This window comes from Ursus americanus, chromosome X (genome assembly GCF_024610735.1).
Source record: "Ursus americanus isolate L20-20 chromosome X, mUrsAme1.1.p, whole genome shotgun sequence".
NCBI lineage: Eukaryota > Metazoa > Chordata > Mammalia > Carnivora > Ursidae > Ursus > Ursus americanus.
In genome coordinates this window covers 82,921,206-82,938,618 of record NC_142164.1, presented here as the reverse complement: position 1 = coordinate 82,938,618, position 17,413 = coordinate 82,921,206, and the positions used below count along the sequence as shown (strand labels likewise).

Below are 17,413 nucleotides of genomic sequence, written 5' to 3'. Positions count from 1 at the left end.
GGTGGAAACCACCCAGTGTCTATCAGCTGACAAGTGGATAAACAAAACGTGACACATCTATACAACGGTATATTATTCAGCCGTAAAGGAGGAATGGAATAACTGACACCCGCTAAAACATGTACATGAACAGCAGGCTCCACTTCTTCCCCATCTGTACCCACGTACGCATTTACCCACCTATATGGACTGGCGGCTTCCTACTTTATTCATCAGCTTATAATAAATTACTATCATTATTTATTTTGCTACCCAAACTGCCCCAGATTTGGCCAGAGGGAGTTCCTTGAAACATTATGCTGAGGGAAAGAAGCCAGACACAAAGATCACAGATTACATGAGTCCATTCGTGTAAACTGTCCAGAATAGTGAAGTCTATAGAGACAGAAAGTATATTAGTGGTTGCTTAGGGTTGGGGGAGGCAGGGAACAAGGGTGGGGTGGGGAGGAGTGATGGCTAAAGGAAATGGGGCTTCTTTTTGAGGGGATGAAAATGTCGTCAAATTGATTGTGGTGATGTTTGCCCATATCCATAAATATAAAAGTCAGTGAACTGAACATTTTAAATGGGTAAATTGTATGGTATGTAAATTTTATCTCAGTGAAGCTGTTATTAAGGAAGAAGAAATGAAAAGGAAATCAAGATATCTTCAGATGAAAGAAAACCAAGAAAATTTGTGGCCAGCAGACGTACCCTAAGTGAATGGCTAATGGAAGTTCTGTAAATCGAAAGGAGATAAAAAGAGAAGGAATCTTGCAACACCAGGAAGGAAGAAAAAATGGAAAAAGCAAAAATATGGGTACACACAATAGACATTCTTTCTCCCCTCAGGTTTTCTAAATTATGTTTGAAGGTCGAAGCAAAAAGTATTACTGTCTGTTGTGGATCTGCATGTATGTGGGGGGGGGGCTATTTAAGACTATTGTATCATCATATAACCCGGTGGAGGTAAAGGGATTTAAAGGCAGCTAAGTTTTCTATACTTCACTCTAACTGGTAAAATGTCAACACCAGTAGACTTATTTGGCGGTGGAATAGATCTGTATCTGTATTATTGCACAAGAATCAATACATGAAAGGCAGAGAACTACACACACGGTAGCAATGTCAGTTTCCTGTACGCTGTGATGCAGGATGTAACCACGGGCAGAAACTGCGTAATGAGACCTCTCTGTACCTTCTTCACGACTTCCAGTAAATCTATAATTATTTCAAAAATAAAAAGCTTTAACAAGCTACCAATATTACCTTCAGAAGGACTGGGGTAATGGGCACACCAGTAAAATCAGATGCTATGTAAAAGAAGCATTCATTTCTTCCCTATCTATCTGCCTGCCTGCAAACCTATCTGCCTATTATACGGACGGGTGACTTCCTACTTTATTCAGTGGGCTATCATCTATTGCTTTCATTATTTATTTTGCTACTCAAATTGTCCCAAATTTGGCCAGAGGGAGTTCCTTCAAGGTGGCTCCTGTGTACTTTCGACATGCCCCCATCTTTTGAGCACTTTATTACTTTCCGGTACAATGAGCTCTTCCAGGATCATTTTGTACTCTCTCTGCTCTAACCCTGGAGTCAGTCATTTCTCCAAGAAGCTCTGGTTCCTATTAGTGACTAATGACAAGTCAAGGTGTGCTCATTGGGCCTGGCGTGTAATTGTACTTTCAGCAGTCACAGCGAGGGATGTTTTTCCTTACCGTAGAATGCCAACTAATCAATGTGGAAGAAATGATGGGATTAGAAAACATCATTAGGGAAACCGCACAGTAATTAACTGTTACCAGCAAGAATCATCACTGGATGCTAAAATCAGTGACCAAAAGCATGAGAAATAGGATATTTACATGGTCTCAAACTGTCTCCCCGCGAAAGAGTTATTAATTACACAGGGGAAAATAGTCACATTACAGAACTTGACAGACACCATCTTAGTCATGGTAATCAAAGCTAATATCAATAAAGGCTAAATTGATATTGAATGCTTACTGACATGAAGCACTGAGAAGAACACAGCATTGTTTCTGTGACACTCTTGAGAAAAAAAGGAATAACCTAAATCTAATTATGAGGAAGCAAGAAACAAATTCAAGTTGAGGGACATTCTTCCAAACGGTCCGTGTCATGAAAGTTGAGGAAAGGCTGAGACACTGTTCCGGATTAAAGACTAAAGGGCCATGACAAGTAAACACAATACAGGAACCTGGATTGCATCCTGGATCAGGGGAAAATGCTATAAAGGACCTTCTTGTGACAACTGGGGAAACTGTATATTATACATTATATATTAGATAATTAGCTAATACATGGTATGTTAGTACCTTATCAATGTGAAAATTTCTTCATTCTGAAAACTGTACTGTGGTTACGGAAGAGAATGTCCTTGTTCTTAAGAGAAATGCATCAAAGTATTTAGGGGTAAATACTAAAAATAGTGTCCGCAAATTACTCTCAAATGGTTCAGAAAATAAAGTTTTAAATATAGCTGTGTGTATACACATATACATGTACTTACATGCATAAATCAGGAACAGAATGAAAGCAAATGTGACAAAATGTTTTGGGGTGATTTTGGATGAAGGGAATACGTAGTTCTTTGTGCCGTTCCTGTAACTTCTCTTTAATTTAAAAATTATTTCAAAAGAGGGGCGCCTGGGTGGTGCAGTCGTTAGGCGTCTGCCTTTGGCTCAGGGCGTGATCCCGGCATTCTGGGATCGAGCCCCACATCAGGCTCCTTTGCTGGGAGCCTGCTTCTTCCTCTCCCATTCCCCCTGCTTGTGTTCCCTCTCTCGCTGGCTTTCTCTGTCAAATAAATAAATAAAATCTAAAAAAAATAAAAATAAAAAATAAAATAAAATAAAATAATTTCAAAAGAATCAAAAGTTTAAAAAAAAAAACAACCAAAGCTTTGAAACTCCTAGTCGAAAATTTAGGTGAATATTTGTTTAGGCCTTGGGGTGGGTAAGGATTTCCTAAATGGAGAGAAAATGCGCTGAGTATCAAAGAAAAGACCTAATGATTTGACTATGAGGTAATGAAGAAGCTTTACTCACTGAAAGACCCTTTGGCCTTTGGGGGCCCTGGTCTCCCTCCCCTTGTTAGTGGATGTTCTGGTGCACCAAGCGTGCAGGGAACGCTCAGTACCTTCTCCACCAGCAGCAGCTCCTGGAGGCAGGTCCACAAGCACTGGGCCGTGCCCAGCACTTTGCCACCCACCAGCTCTCCTGAGCACAGCCCGGAGGGGTGCTGAGGGGAGGCCCTCCACTTGAGCCCCTAGCAACACACCTGACCTGGGCCCTCTTTATCACCTAAGGGCAGTCAACCGGGGGAGCCCTGGGGTCAGCCGCAGGGAAGCTCTCATTCTGCCTGTCCATCCTCCGGAACAGCTTGCCAGCTACCCCAGGATAGACCAGCATGTGTGTGGGTAACACAGCAGGGAGGGGCCTCAGGGGGCAGGACAGGAGTGGCTATTTACCAACCAGTATGAAAGAATGAAAATATTCCATCATTTGACATTGTTAAACATTTTAACAACTCCAGTGGCTCATGTTGGTGGACAAAAGACCACTCTCATCTGTCTTTCTCTCCCTGGGAGTCACTAAGGCCCCATTCTCAGGGAAAGTGTACAAAGTCCATGACAGGCATTCTCAGCATTAACAGACACAAGATGCATATATACAAAGTATACCGCCCACAGAGGCCCCTCTTTGATCCCTTTCCCCGCAAAAATAGAAGCTTTGGGAGGGGGATTTTGGCGCTAGAAATCTGGATAGAGAGTTGCTAACACAGACTCACCCAGATTCCAGCCTCACCTGCCACATATGAAAAGGTTTGATTTCCTGTGCCATTTCTACCATGGAGGACGGTATGTGTGCCTACCACCACCAGGACCCCTACAAGGACTTCCTTGTCCTAGGTGAGGATCCCCACTCCAGCTCCTCACGGCTCTCCAGCGACCCACACCGCTCTCCTGTCTCCCTTCAAGATCATCCAAGCTAGCACACTACGTGCTCTCATCCCCGGGGCCGTGCTGGGCTGCCAGGACTGACCTCTCACTGTCCGTTGTGTTCCTGGCCCTCTGCTCTGGCCCATCCTGCAGTGGGCTTAGGGCTCAGTCCCCCCACTTCTGGGCTGCCCTCACTCCTGCCAGAGAACACTTCCACGTCACCTCCTGTGATATGACCCTGCCCTTCTACACCCTGTCCCAGCCTAGCAGAAGGGCTTCCGTGGTGCTTACGAGGCTGGCTCGAAGTGTGCAGTGAGTTCTTGGCTCCCTGTACCCTCACTAGGGGCCAGAAACCCAGCTTCTCTGTATGTTTGCCTTTGGCTGGGGTTGCTCTGATCTTTCCTGCTCCCTCTGGCTGTTCCCTCATGCTGTTCTCCGTACCCCTCTGCTGCTCCCTCTGGCTTTCCCCTGCTTACCCTGCCCACTCCTGTTTCTTCCTTCTCCCTGCTGCTCCCTCTGCTGGTCCTTATTCCTTCTGCGTAGTCCCCATCTGACTCTTCCCTGGTCCCTCTGTTTACTGTTCCCTCTAAATGTTGCTTGCTTCTTCTGAGTGCCCCCTGGTCTCTTTCTGGATTGCCCCTGGCTTCCTCTAACTATTCCATGCCTCCTGTTTCTTCTTCCCTTTGACTTCTCCCTGGTGCCTCTGACTGTCCTGTGTTTCCTTCGATAGTTTCCCCTGTAGCTGATCCTTAGTCTGTGGCACCATTCTTCTGACTGTGCCCTAGATCTCTGGCTGTTCCCTGGTCCTGATGAGCTCTTCTTATTCCTTCTAGTTGACACAGACTGACTGTCCTTTGAGTCCCCTGACTGTTGTCCAGTCCCAATTCTTCCCTGTGCCTTGGGCACATCTGGAATGCATTTCTAATACACCCTCACTTAACACTTCAACAACTGGTTACAGGGGGGTTGGAGGGCGGCACACTTTGTGGAGAGCTGGTCGACCCGGCTCCTAGCCTAGGATCTTGATCACCAAAGTCTACTAGTTCTGGGCACTCCACCATGCTTGATTTCGTAATATCATCTTCTCCATCACTTATATCATGTCTGACTATTTCCTGGTTCCTCTGGTTGTTTCCTGGGTAGGGTAACCAACTGTCCCATTAGCCCAGGACTTTCCCTATTTTAGCACTGAAGTCCCACATCCCAGGAAACCTCTGTCACCCTGTCACCAGAGAACTCTGGTTGTTCCTCAGCCCCTCTCCAGCTTCTGCAACTGGCCCTTAACCCCAGTGCCTGTTACATGGGGCCTCTAGCTGCTAACTAGCTTCAGGAATGCATACTATGCCTTTCAGGTGTTCTCTAGTCGCTCTAGCTGTTCTCTGGTCAGTCAGGCTGCTCTTCAACACCAGATAAACTTTTAATGCCCACTTTGTTGTTCCCTAGTCCTCTGGTTAGCCCTTGGGACTCTAGTAGACACCCTGTGCCCAGTACAGCTTTGCTGTTCCCTCTGACTGTTCCCCGACCTCAGAGACTATTCCTTGTTCCGTGTGGCTCCTGATGTCCTCAGCTACTCCTCAGACTGGGAGGCCTTTCTCTGTCTTTCCACTGTCCCATGGGTCTGTCCCCTCCACACCCCTCCACCTGTTTATAGCCTCAGCAGCTGGTCCCTGCTTCCTCTGGCTGCTATCCACTCCCTTCCCATTCTTTCCTATTTTTTTCTTTCCTGGTACCTCTACCGTTCCCCATCCCCTCAGATTCTCCCCTAAACCCTGGTGCTTTGTGAAGTTGCTTGTCCCACAGACTCTTGCCCAAACCTGTCTGCTTTTTCCATTTTAGCCACATCTTCTATTTTCTCATCCCTCTGGATGGTCCCTGCTCCCTCTGGCTGCTATCTGGTTCCTCTACCTTCTGGTCCTTCCTCCTATTTTGAGATCCCTCTTATTGTTCTTGGACCTGTTCGCTTTTCCCTGCTCTCCACTTCTCTAGGACCTGATGACTATTTCTTGGTCTTTCTGCTGCCCCTGGCTTCTGGGCTTCTGTTTCCCATTTCCTCTGTTCCATTGCACTCTCATCTGTCCGCTGGGTCCCTTGGCTATCCTCCATCTCCAGTAAGTACACCATGGTCCCTTCAGCTGTTCCTCATCCCTCTTTCTCTTACTGACCCTTCTGCCTATTTTTCAGCTTCCCCCACTATTTCCTAGTCCCGCCGGCTGTTCCCTACCCTTGGGGACACTTTTATTGGTTCCTTGGTATCTCTGCTCATTCCCTGCTCCCTGACATCTAATGAAACAAACCAAAAACCTAACAAATAAATAAGTGAATAAATAGCATTCAACAGGGTCTTGGTCATTTCCATCTCTCCTTGAAAAGGGGCAGAGGTCTGTAGTTGGGAAGGAAGAGACAAGTGGAGAAACGTGCCCCATAGAGCCCAGAATCTTTCATCTAGAAATTCCCACACACTGGCTGGGCAAGAGGCCACCTGCAGAAAGACTGGGGAGGACCACATTGTTGTGGCCCCAAACTGTGGGTCTGTGATTGATATGATGGAGCAGAGCCTAAACATTTCCATAGGTGGAAGGGCACTAAGGTTAGGCAGCAATTCATTTACCATTCAGCACCTTCATACCTTTGACCAAAATATAATTTCAGTGACTTGGACAAAAATATTTAAGTGCAGGAATTTTACCACAGGAGTGTTAATCACAACAGCAAACCTGAAACACCCTAAATGCACATACAGTGGATTAGTTAAATGAATTCAAGTTTATCCAAAGGACAGAATGCTGTCGTTACGTGTATATGAAGAAAAAATACTGAATGCCCGGAAAATCATGTCAAGCTGTAAAATTAAAAAGGAGGCAACCAAATACTGTAATTCCATTTTGAAACTTGAGCTATAGAATGTATATGTGTATGGTATGTATGCAGACCCACAGCCTCACACATATACCCACATACATGCACGCATGCGCATACGAAGAAAAAAATCAACTGAAAGGAAAGGAAATATAGCTAAATGTTAACAGTAGTTAACTCCGGGTAATGCTGGAATTACAAGTAATGTTTTATTCTCTTCTATTTGTTTACCTGCATTTTCTAACATTTAATTGTGAAATAATGAAATTATGAAAGAATAAAAACCAAAATAATTTTTTAAAGTTTAATATCCTAATGTCCATGTGACCCTGAGCCCCTGTGACAAGAAGCCTGTCCAGAAGTGACAGCTTCCACAGGAAGGTCTGAAGAAGGTAGCTGTCGGGCAGGGTCTGGTTCTCTCATCATCTTCCCCTGTTTACAGATTCTCAAGAGGAACTTTTATTTTATTTATTTTATTCTTTAAAGATTTTATTTCTTTATTTGAGAGAGAGAGAGAGAGAGAAAGAGCATGAGCTGGGGCAGGGAGGGGCAGAGGGAGAGGGAGAGAGACAGGGAGAAGCGGACTCCCTACTGAGCAGGGAGCCAGACATGGGGCTTGATCCCAAGACCTGGAGATCATGACTTGAGCTGAAGGCAGATGCCCAATAGACTGAGCCACCCAGGTACCCAAAGGGAACTTTGAGTGGGCAACTTGGTCTTGGCTGTTGCGGTGAGGGTGGAGGGCACATTCAGGAGACGTGGTTCCACTCCAAGCTCATACTCACAATCTAAGAGACCTGGGCCTTCTCAGCCCATTTTATCACCTTTGAAAGGAGGAAGAACCTGAAGGACCCTGGAGACTGTTGTTGCCCTAGTACCCTGCCATCCTCTCAGTTCCAGAGAAAAGGGATTTTTCTGCCCTAGATCAGGACAGAGGAGAAGTCAGCAAATCTCCAGAGACAAGGGGGAAAGGAGGCTGGGGTGCGGGGGGATCAGCTGAGCATCTGCAAAGAGCCAATGGAGATTGCAGGGCCTGTGCTGGGGGTCGGGGGTAGCATCTCCCTGGCTAGGACCCCAGATGTGGGGTGACCCTCCCATCCCCCCTTTCCTACCTCAGCCACATCACATGTCCATTGAAACACACAGGTCTCTGGATATGGGACATCAGCCACGTGGTACTCACACAGCAGGAGGATAGTGACCTGGGAGCCTAGAATTTGCCACTTCTGTGACCCACCTGCCCCTCCCCTGAGGCCCTGGTGAAAGGTCATGGCTGTCTCCTCACGGAATGAAGTCCTGCCCCTGGAGCCCTCTCCCTCCTCACCTCACACAAGCTGCCACGTCCCTCTGCAGCCAGGACCGAGGACCACTGGGGAGAACTCCGGTTAGCTGGCATGTTCCTGCTGGGCCTCAGCTCTCGGGCTCTCTTGCTGATGACTCCACTCTTCCCAGGAGCTTGAAGCCAGGCGGGCACCTGGGGACTCAGTCAGAGCCGCTGGGGCCGGGAGGTAGTTCCTGCAGCCTCTGCTACGGGGTCTGACCCAGGGGCTCCGCAGAGACTCCAAAAAACCCTGGAAAGCCAGTGTCCATGCGGTCAGTCATTCACCATTCACCCCACAAATGCTTCCTGGGGGGCACCAAGGGGGCAGCTCTCTGTGCTGGATACTGTGAAAAAGAGAAGTTCAGTAAAACCAACACCAAATGTTAGCATGTAATATGAAAAAAATACTCATAAGACTTGGTATAAAACAAATGAGGGCTTGAATTCCAGATCGTCTACGTTCTAGCTAGAGTCTGGGGAAGTCACCTTAGTCTGAGTTTCTTCATGTTAAAACTGAGGATGAAAACACCTGTCTCATAGGGTTGTTAGAATTAAATGATATGATGCTACCTGGAACATATTCCATTGATATTAAATATTGCTATTATTACAAGATGCAAGGCAGGTACCTCATTTAGTTTTCAAACTCATCCTGTGAACTAGGTATTTCATTATTATTATTATTCCCATTTATCATCAGATAGAGATGTTTGGAGATATTAAGAAATCTGCCCCAATATCACTCAGATTAGGGGGAAGGACAAGGACTCAAACCCAGGTATGCCTGGTTTTAGCTCCAAGGTACATTTCCTAACTACTATGCCATATGGTATTCTGTACATGGCAGGTCACAAAAAACATTATTTCCATTTCCTGCTGCCCTTAAAGTGGTCTGGCTAGGGGTGATCATGTCACATGTGCATAAACTGAGCTTCTGTATAATTCCGTGTATGTTGTGGGCAACTTAGAGAGCCCACCCTCTTCTGCCATAGACGAAAACATAAACTCATTGCCTCCCTCCCCCAGCTCCCATCTGGGCACTGAAAACCAGCATGTCTGTACAGGCTCCTAAATCAGTAACCCACACTGCTTGACAAAACCGTGTCCCAGATGGTACCATCAACTGGTTTCTAGAGGCTCCCCAAATAATCACCAACACAGGCAATACACCCTCAGTAGAAAACCAACCACTGATCCACTCAATGCCCTTCGGGGGTCAAACTGACCTCCTATAGGACCCCATAACTCACAGCCCATATATAGAATTAGTGACTCCCATGGAACCTTCAATAATATACTAAATCACACAGTCCCGCATTTACCGATATCCACGGGTCTCAATCAATGACTTGCATAGGGCCACCAAAATTGACTCCCAAAAACTTGTAATCCCAGGCTTGCAAGCAATCATTCGCCACCTCAGTATTCCAATCAATAACTCTTCGTGGGCTAATCAATGACTTCAGATACTTACATCTCCAACTCTTCTAAAACCTCAAGAATTTCCCGAGACTGTCACTCACTGCCCCATTGTGAACCACATTTATAGGCTTTAGATTATCTAATTCTACTGGCCCCTACCTCATTGATCCTTCCCCACAGAAATCCCCCCAATTCTTGACTCCCAGAGGAAACAAATCAACCCCAAATCTGATTTGGCCTTGAATGTAAAGGATAAAAAGAAAATCTACAACACTTCCGGGCAGAAATAACATGTTATTTACAATGGAAAGGGCTCACAATGGCACTAGACTTTTTGTTTGCAATGACAGGAATCATATTAGAAGAAAATATCTACAAATTACTGACAGAAAGGGGCTGAGATTCAAGAATTTAAAACCCATCCTAGTTTGATACTATTCTTCTGTCAGAGCAAAAGACAATTTTAGACATAAAAGCACTTAAATGCCACCATTCCTAGCTCAGGAGAATACTCAAGGGAATAGCCTAAGAAATTATAAATTTAATAGCAACAGAAACTTCAAAATCAGAGGAAAGCAGTCTTGAGAAATGATTCTTGTAATATATAGTTATATCTGAATAAAGAAAAATAATGTAACTTGGCATATGGAATAAATAAGATTATTACTAAGTGGAAAATTTAAAAAACCCTGGAAAAATCTACTGAGTAAAATGAGGACGAGAAGGCAAATCACGCACCTCTACTCCTAGATCCAAATATGATTACAACATTATTGGATCTAGTAACAGAGAATATATAGACAATTAGATTTGTAAGGAAGAAATTGATAAAAATAATCAGAATTCCTAGCTATCAGAATTCCAAGATAATAAGAACCCAGAGGGGAATGAGAAATGTGACCAAACCAGAAAAAATAGGAAAAGGGAAAGAGTGGAAATATCAACTGAGCAAAATAAATAGTGAACATAAAATAAAAGAAGGCACGAAATTTAATGTTATAATTCAACTAAATTGAATGAGCTAAATCCTGCCATAAAAGATAAAGACAATGGGATTGGTTTACAAAACAAAACAAAACACAGGTGCCACATATCTAAAACAAAAAGACGAAGATGTGAAATGAAGCGTTGGACAGAAACATGCCATGCTATTTATCCCTCTTTCTGTTATGGTTGGCACGTGTTATGTCTTAGGAAAACCTTGCCTACCTCAGGGTCATAAAGATGTTTAATGTTTTCTTCTAAATTTGTATTGTTCTGTCTTTTACATTTAGATTTATAGCCCACCTTCTTGGGAAGGATTTTGGTGTGTCATATGCGTTAGGGTCAAGATTCACTTCTTCCAGGGCGCCTGGGTGGCTCAGTCAGTTAAGCATCTGCCTTTGGCTCAGGTCATGATCCTGGGGTCCTGGGATTGAGCCCCAGGCCAGGTCCGGCTCCCTGCTCAGCGGGGAGTCTGCTTCTCCCTTTCCCTCCGCTGCTCCCCTTGCTTGTGCGCTCTCTCTCTTTCTCTCCCTGTCAAATAAATAAAATCTTTTTTTAAAAAAGATTCATTTCTTCCATATGGATATTAAGGTGATCCAGCATGACTTACTGAAAAGACTATCCTTTCTCAACTGCTCTGCAGTGTTGCTTTGTGACCGTCTATGTGGAGGTTCATTCCTGGATTCTGTGTTTCGATTGGTCTATTTGCCTATTCGTGGACCAGTACTACAATGTCTTAATTAATGTGCTTCATATCAAGTTTTTTTTTTATTTTAAAGATTTTATTTATTTATGTGACAGAGAGACAGCCAGCGAGAGAGGGAACACAAGCAGGGGGAGTGGGAGAGGAAGAAGCAGGCTCCCAGCGGAGGAGCCTGATGTGGGGCTCAATCCCATAACGCCGGGATCACGCCCTGAGCCGAAGGCAGACGCTTTAACGACTGCGCTACCCAGGCGCCCCGATATCAAGTTTTGATATCTGGTAGAATAAAAGGTTATTGAATTGGACTACGGTGAAATTAAAGACCTTGGTTCATCAGAAGACAAAATTAAGAGTGAAAAGGCAAATCCCACAGTGGGAGAAGATGACTGTAATCCTGGTACCTGACAAATAATTCATATCTCAAATATATCAACATTCCTAGAAATCAATAGGAGCAATAGGAAAAGAGCAAAGGGAACAGGCACTCCCCAAAGAAGACATGCCAAGTGGCAAATAAGCACAGGAAAGGTGCTCAACTTCATGAGTTAGCAAGGAAATATAAATTAAACTACAATCAGATAATCCTTCATACCCACCAGAAATGGCTAAAAATGGAAAAGACGGAAAATAACCAAGAGAGCTGGTGAGGATATGAGCAATGGAAACTCATAAATTGTTTTTGAGGAGCATAAAATAGTATAAACACTTTGTAAAACTGTTTGGTGTTATCTATGAAAGCTCAAGACAGGGGCGCCTGGGTGGCTCAGTCGGTTAAGTGGCTGCCTTCAGCTCAAGTCATGATCTCAGGGTCCCGGGATCGAGCCCCATGTCGGGCTCCCCGCTCAGCCGTGAGTCTGTTTCCCCCTCTCCCTCTCCCCCTCCCCCTGCTCGTGTGCTCTCTCTCTCTCTCAAATAAGTAAAATCTTAAAAAAAAAAAAAAGAGGGCACCTGGGTGGCTCAGCTGTTAAGCATCTGCCTCAGCTCAGGTCATGATCCCAGGGTCCTGGGATCGAGCCCCGCATAGGACTCCCTGCTCGGCGGGAAGCCTGCTTCTCCCTCTCACACTCCCCTTGCTTGTGTTCCCTCTTTCGCTGTCTCTCTCTGTAAAATAAATAAATAAAATCTTAAAAAAAAAAAAAAAGAAAGAAAAGAAAGCTGAACACATGCACTAGCCTATGACCCAGCTACTCCACTCCCAGGAATACACTCAAGAGAACTGTGAACATGTGCTGACTGAAAGACAAGTATGATGATGTTCAGAGTGGCTTTATTCAAAACTGAAAATTATGCAAATGACCATCAACATCAGAATGGATAAACAAGTTGTCCTATATTCAAACAAGACGTACTATACAGTAACAAGAATGAACAAATTACTACACGCAACATGCATGGATCTCATCTCATGAATACTACATTGGCCAAAGAAGCCAGACTCAAAAGAGCAATGAATCAATACTGTATGATTATGTTGATATAAATTTCAAAAACATGGAAAACGAAATCTATGCTGTTAGAAGTGAGGCTGTTGGTACCCCCTGGGAGGAGGTTAGTGATTGGAAAGGAATACAAGGGGTATTTCATGGGTGCTAGTGATATTCTATTTCTAAAGCTAGGTAGTGGTTGTACATGTTTACTCAGTCTGTTAAAAAATCATCAAGCTAAATACATAATCTGTGCAGTTTTGGGTGTTATGTCATAACTAAATAAAGATTTAAAAAAGATACAATACACCAGGCAAATTTAAGAAAACGAAAGCACATCCAGAAATATAATTATTGAGGTGGAAATTAAGCCCAAAGTGCTCAATGGATTAACAAAAGGGTCCATTTTTATTTTATTTCTTATTTTTTTATTTTTAAATTCTATTATTATTTTTTTAATTTTTATTTTTTTAAAGATTTGATTGATTTATTTATTTGAAAGAGAGAGAGGGAGGGAGCCCATGCAGGGGGAGGGGCAGAGGGAGAGGGAGAAGTAGGCTCCCTGCCGAGCAGGGAGCCCGATGTGGGGCTCGATCCCAAACCCTGGGATCATGACCTGAGCCGAAGGCAGACGCTTAACTGACTGAGCCACCCAGGCGCCCCCAAAGGGATCCATTTTTAATAACAAAATATACAATAAAGAAGTACATAAACCTTTGTATAAATCTTTAGGGCCATTCAATATACACAATAAAACCAACATAAATGCATGAAACCACACGAAGTCTTCAAAATCATAATTACAGGGACTTCCTCTTCTGGGGATGGAGTAGATATTAGTTTACCTATTCTTTCTGCTAAATAATTTACAACTAAAAAGTGTGGACATTAGATATAACACATAGGAAGATTCTGAAAGGTGGAACGAAGAGGGCAGACTGGCTAGGGATCCTGAGACCCCAAAAATGACGTGGCAGAGTTCTCTGGGTTTTCTTTTAGCCTCATATATCCTAGACTTGGTGCTGGAGAAGCCAGCAACCTCGAAAGGCCAATGGGTACAGACAAAAACTGCCCCAAGAAAAGCCTGCTCTCTCTAGTCAAAGGACCAGGAAAGAGGCAGTCTACCAAGACAGAAAACTTTTAGACGGTGATGGCTCTACTCAGGCCAAACACCACAAAAAAAAAAAAAAAAAACACGGGGGTTCCACTACCATTACTAACAGCAAAGGCCAAGTGGAGAGCCTAGACTTCCACCCTTGACAAACTATAAGAAGGCACCCCCAAACCCTAACCCTCTACCCCCTGCCCACTGCCCAGGTGGTATCAGAGAAAGCCCATTAGGGTGCCAGATCTTTCTTCCTTGCTAGGCAGTAACAGCTGCCTCCTTCTCCCCTGCCCTTTGGTGATAGTGGAGACAATGTGGGGAGTCTGGGCTTCCATCCTCACCCAGAGATAACAGTGTCCTTCCTCCTCCCCACTAAGTGATGTCAGAGAAGGCCTACTGGAGCTCTCACCAGGGCTCAGCAGTAACAAGGGCACTTGTGCCAATAGTGTCAATGGACATCCAATGGGAAGCCGGGACAAGGTACCTACCTCCCAGTCAGGGTGGTATCAGCAGAGGCCTAGTGAGAAGCATGAATTGCTACCCCCATCAGGCAATAAAAAGGAGCCCACCCCGGGGTACCTGGATAGTTCAGTAGGTTAAGTGTCTGACTCTTGATTTTGGCTCAGATCATGATCTCAGGGTTGTGAGACTGACCCCCGTGATGGGCTCCAAGATGGGCATGGAGCCTGCTTAAGATTCTCTCTCTCCCTCTCCCTCAGCTCCTTCCCCTGCCATTAAAAAAAAAAAGGAGCCCCCCCCCCCAAGAGGCCAAGTGGAGAACCTGGACTTCCATCCCCACCTAGCAGTAATGAATGAGGTGACATCTCCCTTTACCAAATGGACCTCTGTCAAGGGAGGCCTGTTAAAACACGAGAGTTAAATAAATTCCAGAACCTCTTAATACCCAAATGTCCTGAACACAATGAAAAATTAGATGTCATACCAAGAACCAGGAAAATCTCAACTCAAATGAGAAAAGACACTGAGCAGATCCCAACACTAAGATAACACAGATGTTGGAATTATCTGACAAGGATTTTCTTTTTTTAAATATAATTTTATTTTATTTAAAGATTTACTTATTTATTTGAGGGGGGAGGGGCAGAGGGAGAGAGAATCCCAAGCAGACTCCCCACTGAGCACAGAGCCCGATGCAGGGCTGGATCCCATGACCCTGAGATCATGACCCCAGCCAAAATCAAGAGTCTGACGCCCAGCTGACTGAGCCACCCATGCGCCCCATCTGACAAGGATTTTAGAGCAGCCATCATAAACATGCTTCATTGGGCAATTATGAAAAATGCTTATTAACACAAATGAGACAATAGAAAATCCCAGCAAAGAAATACAGGCATACCTCATTTTATTGTGTTTCCCAGATAGTGAAGCTTTTACAAATTGAAGATTTATGGCAACTCTGTCAAGTAAGTCTATCAGCACTATTTTCCCAAGAGCATCTGCTCGCTTCATGTCTCTGTGTCACATTTTGGCAATCCTTGTAATATTTCAAACTTTTTCGTTATTATTATATTTATTATGGTGACCTGTGGTCAGTGATCTTTGATGTTACTATTGTAATTGTTCTGGGGCACCACAAACCACACCCGTGTAACCAGCCACAGCAATCCCTTAAGCCAAAGCCTAATCCAGATAAGGCCCTAACTCTCTTCAGTTCTCTGAAGGCTGAGAGTGAGGAAACTGCAGAAGGAAAGTTTGAAGCTAGCAGAGGTTGGTTCACGAGTTTTTTTTTTTTAAGATTCTGTTTATTCATTTGAGAGAGAGACAGAAAGAGAGCATGAGCGCGGGGGAGGGGGGAGGCAGAGGGAGAAGCAGACTCCCCACTGAGCAGGGAGCCCGAGGCGGGGGGGCCCCATCCTGGGACCCCGGGATCATGACCTGAGCCAAAGGCAGACACTTAACTGAGCCACCCAGGCGCCCTGTTGGTTCGTGAATTTTAAGGAAAGAAGCCGTCTCCATAACATAAGAGTGTAAGGTGAAGCTGCAAGTGCTGGTATGGAAGGTGCAGCCAATTATCCAGAAGGTTCAGCTCAGATAATTAATGAAGGCGGTTACCCTAAACAACAGATTTTCAACATAGACGAAACAGCCTTCTATTGGAAGAAGATGCCACTATGACCAGAAGGAAATGGCACAACATTTTTCAAGTGCTGAAAGAAAAGAATTGTTAGCCTAGAATCCTAAACCCATAGAAAAGATCCTTCGGCGATCGAAGAGCTGTCAAGACATTTTCAGATGAAGGAAAACTAAGAATTTGTTATCAGCAGACCTACCGTAAAAGAATGGCTACAGGAGTTTCTCTGACCAGAAACGCAATGATAAAAGAAGGAATCTTGGAACATCAGTAAGGAAGAAAGAACATGGAAAGAGCGAAAATATAGGTAAATATAATATGCTTTCCTTCTCCTAAGTTTTCTAAATTACGATTGACAGTTGAAGTGAAAATTTTCCAGCATCTCATGTGGTGCTCAATGCATGTAAAGGAAATATTAAAGACAATTTTATTATAAATAGGGGAGGATGAAGGGACACGAGATAAGTAAGGTTTCCACACTTCCCTGGAAGAGGTAAAATGATGCCAGTGGACTCTGTTATGTATATATTACATGATACATAGAATATCTGGTTAAAAAAAGCTATATAAAGAGATCCCCCTGAAAACACTAGACAATCAAAACAGAATTCTTTAAAATGTCCAAATACGGGGCGCCCGGGTGGCACAGCGGTTAAGCGTCTGCCTTCGGCTCAGGGCGTGATCCCGGCGTTCTGGGATCGAGCCCCACATCAGGCTCCTCCGCTATGAGCCTGTTTCTTCCTCTCTCACTCCCCCTGCTTGTGTTCCCTCTCTCGCTGGCTGTCTCTCTCTCTGTCGAATAAATAAATAAAATCTTTAAAAAAAAAAAATAAAAAAAAAAATAAAATGTCCAAATACCCCCAAAGAAGGGAAAAGAGAGAGAGAGAGAGAGAGAGAGAGAAACAGAGAGAACAAACAGAAAACACCAAATATGACAGACTTAAACCTTAACATATAAATAATTACAGAAAGTGTAAATGGTATAAATGCACCAATTGTAGACAGAAATTAGCAGATTCTATTTCGAAAATCATGACCCAGCTATATACTGTCTACAAGAAACGTGCTTCAAATATAATGATATATGTAGGTTGAAAGTAAAAGGATAGAGTAGACTTCAGAGTAAAGAAAATTACCAGGGACAGACAGGGACATTACATAATGATAAAAGGGTCAGTCCACCAAGAAGACATAGCAGTTTTAAATGTGTATGCATCATGCAAAAGAATTGCAAAATATATGAAGAAAATCTTGATAAAACTGAAAGGGGAAATAGACAAAATCACAATTACAGTTGGAGACTTCGATACGCGTCCTTCAACAACTGAAAGAACAATTAGGCAGAAAATCAGCAAGGTTATAAAAGAATTCATGAACATCACTAACCAACAGGATCTAAGCAACACTTATAGAACTTTCCACCCAAAAGTAGCAGAATACACATTCTTTTTAAGTGCCCACAGAAAATATGTCATATAGACCATATCCTAGACCATATAACAAACCTCAACAAATGTAGAAGAATTAAAATCATACATAGTATGTTCTCTGACCACAATG

At 43.9% G+C, this 17,413-nt stretch overlaps 1 protein-coding gene across 1 annotated transcript in view; it reads right to left on the bottom strand.

Annotated features, from left to right (window-relative positions):
• ZNF41 (zinc finger protein 41) overlaps positions 1-17,413 on the bottom strand; it is a 40,709-nt gene that overhangs the window by 12,963 nt on the left and 10,333 nt on the right. The window contains exon 2 of the mRNA XM_045788789.2: positions 8,127-8,467. Coding sequence (XP_045644745.2) covers positions 8,127-8,198 — 72 coding nt within the window. The 5' untranslated portion in view covers positions 8,199-8,467. The remainder of the gene's footprint in view (positions 1-8,126; positions 8,468-17,413) is intronic.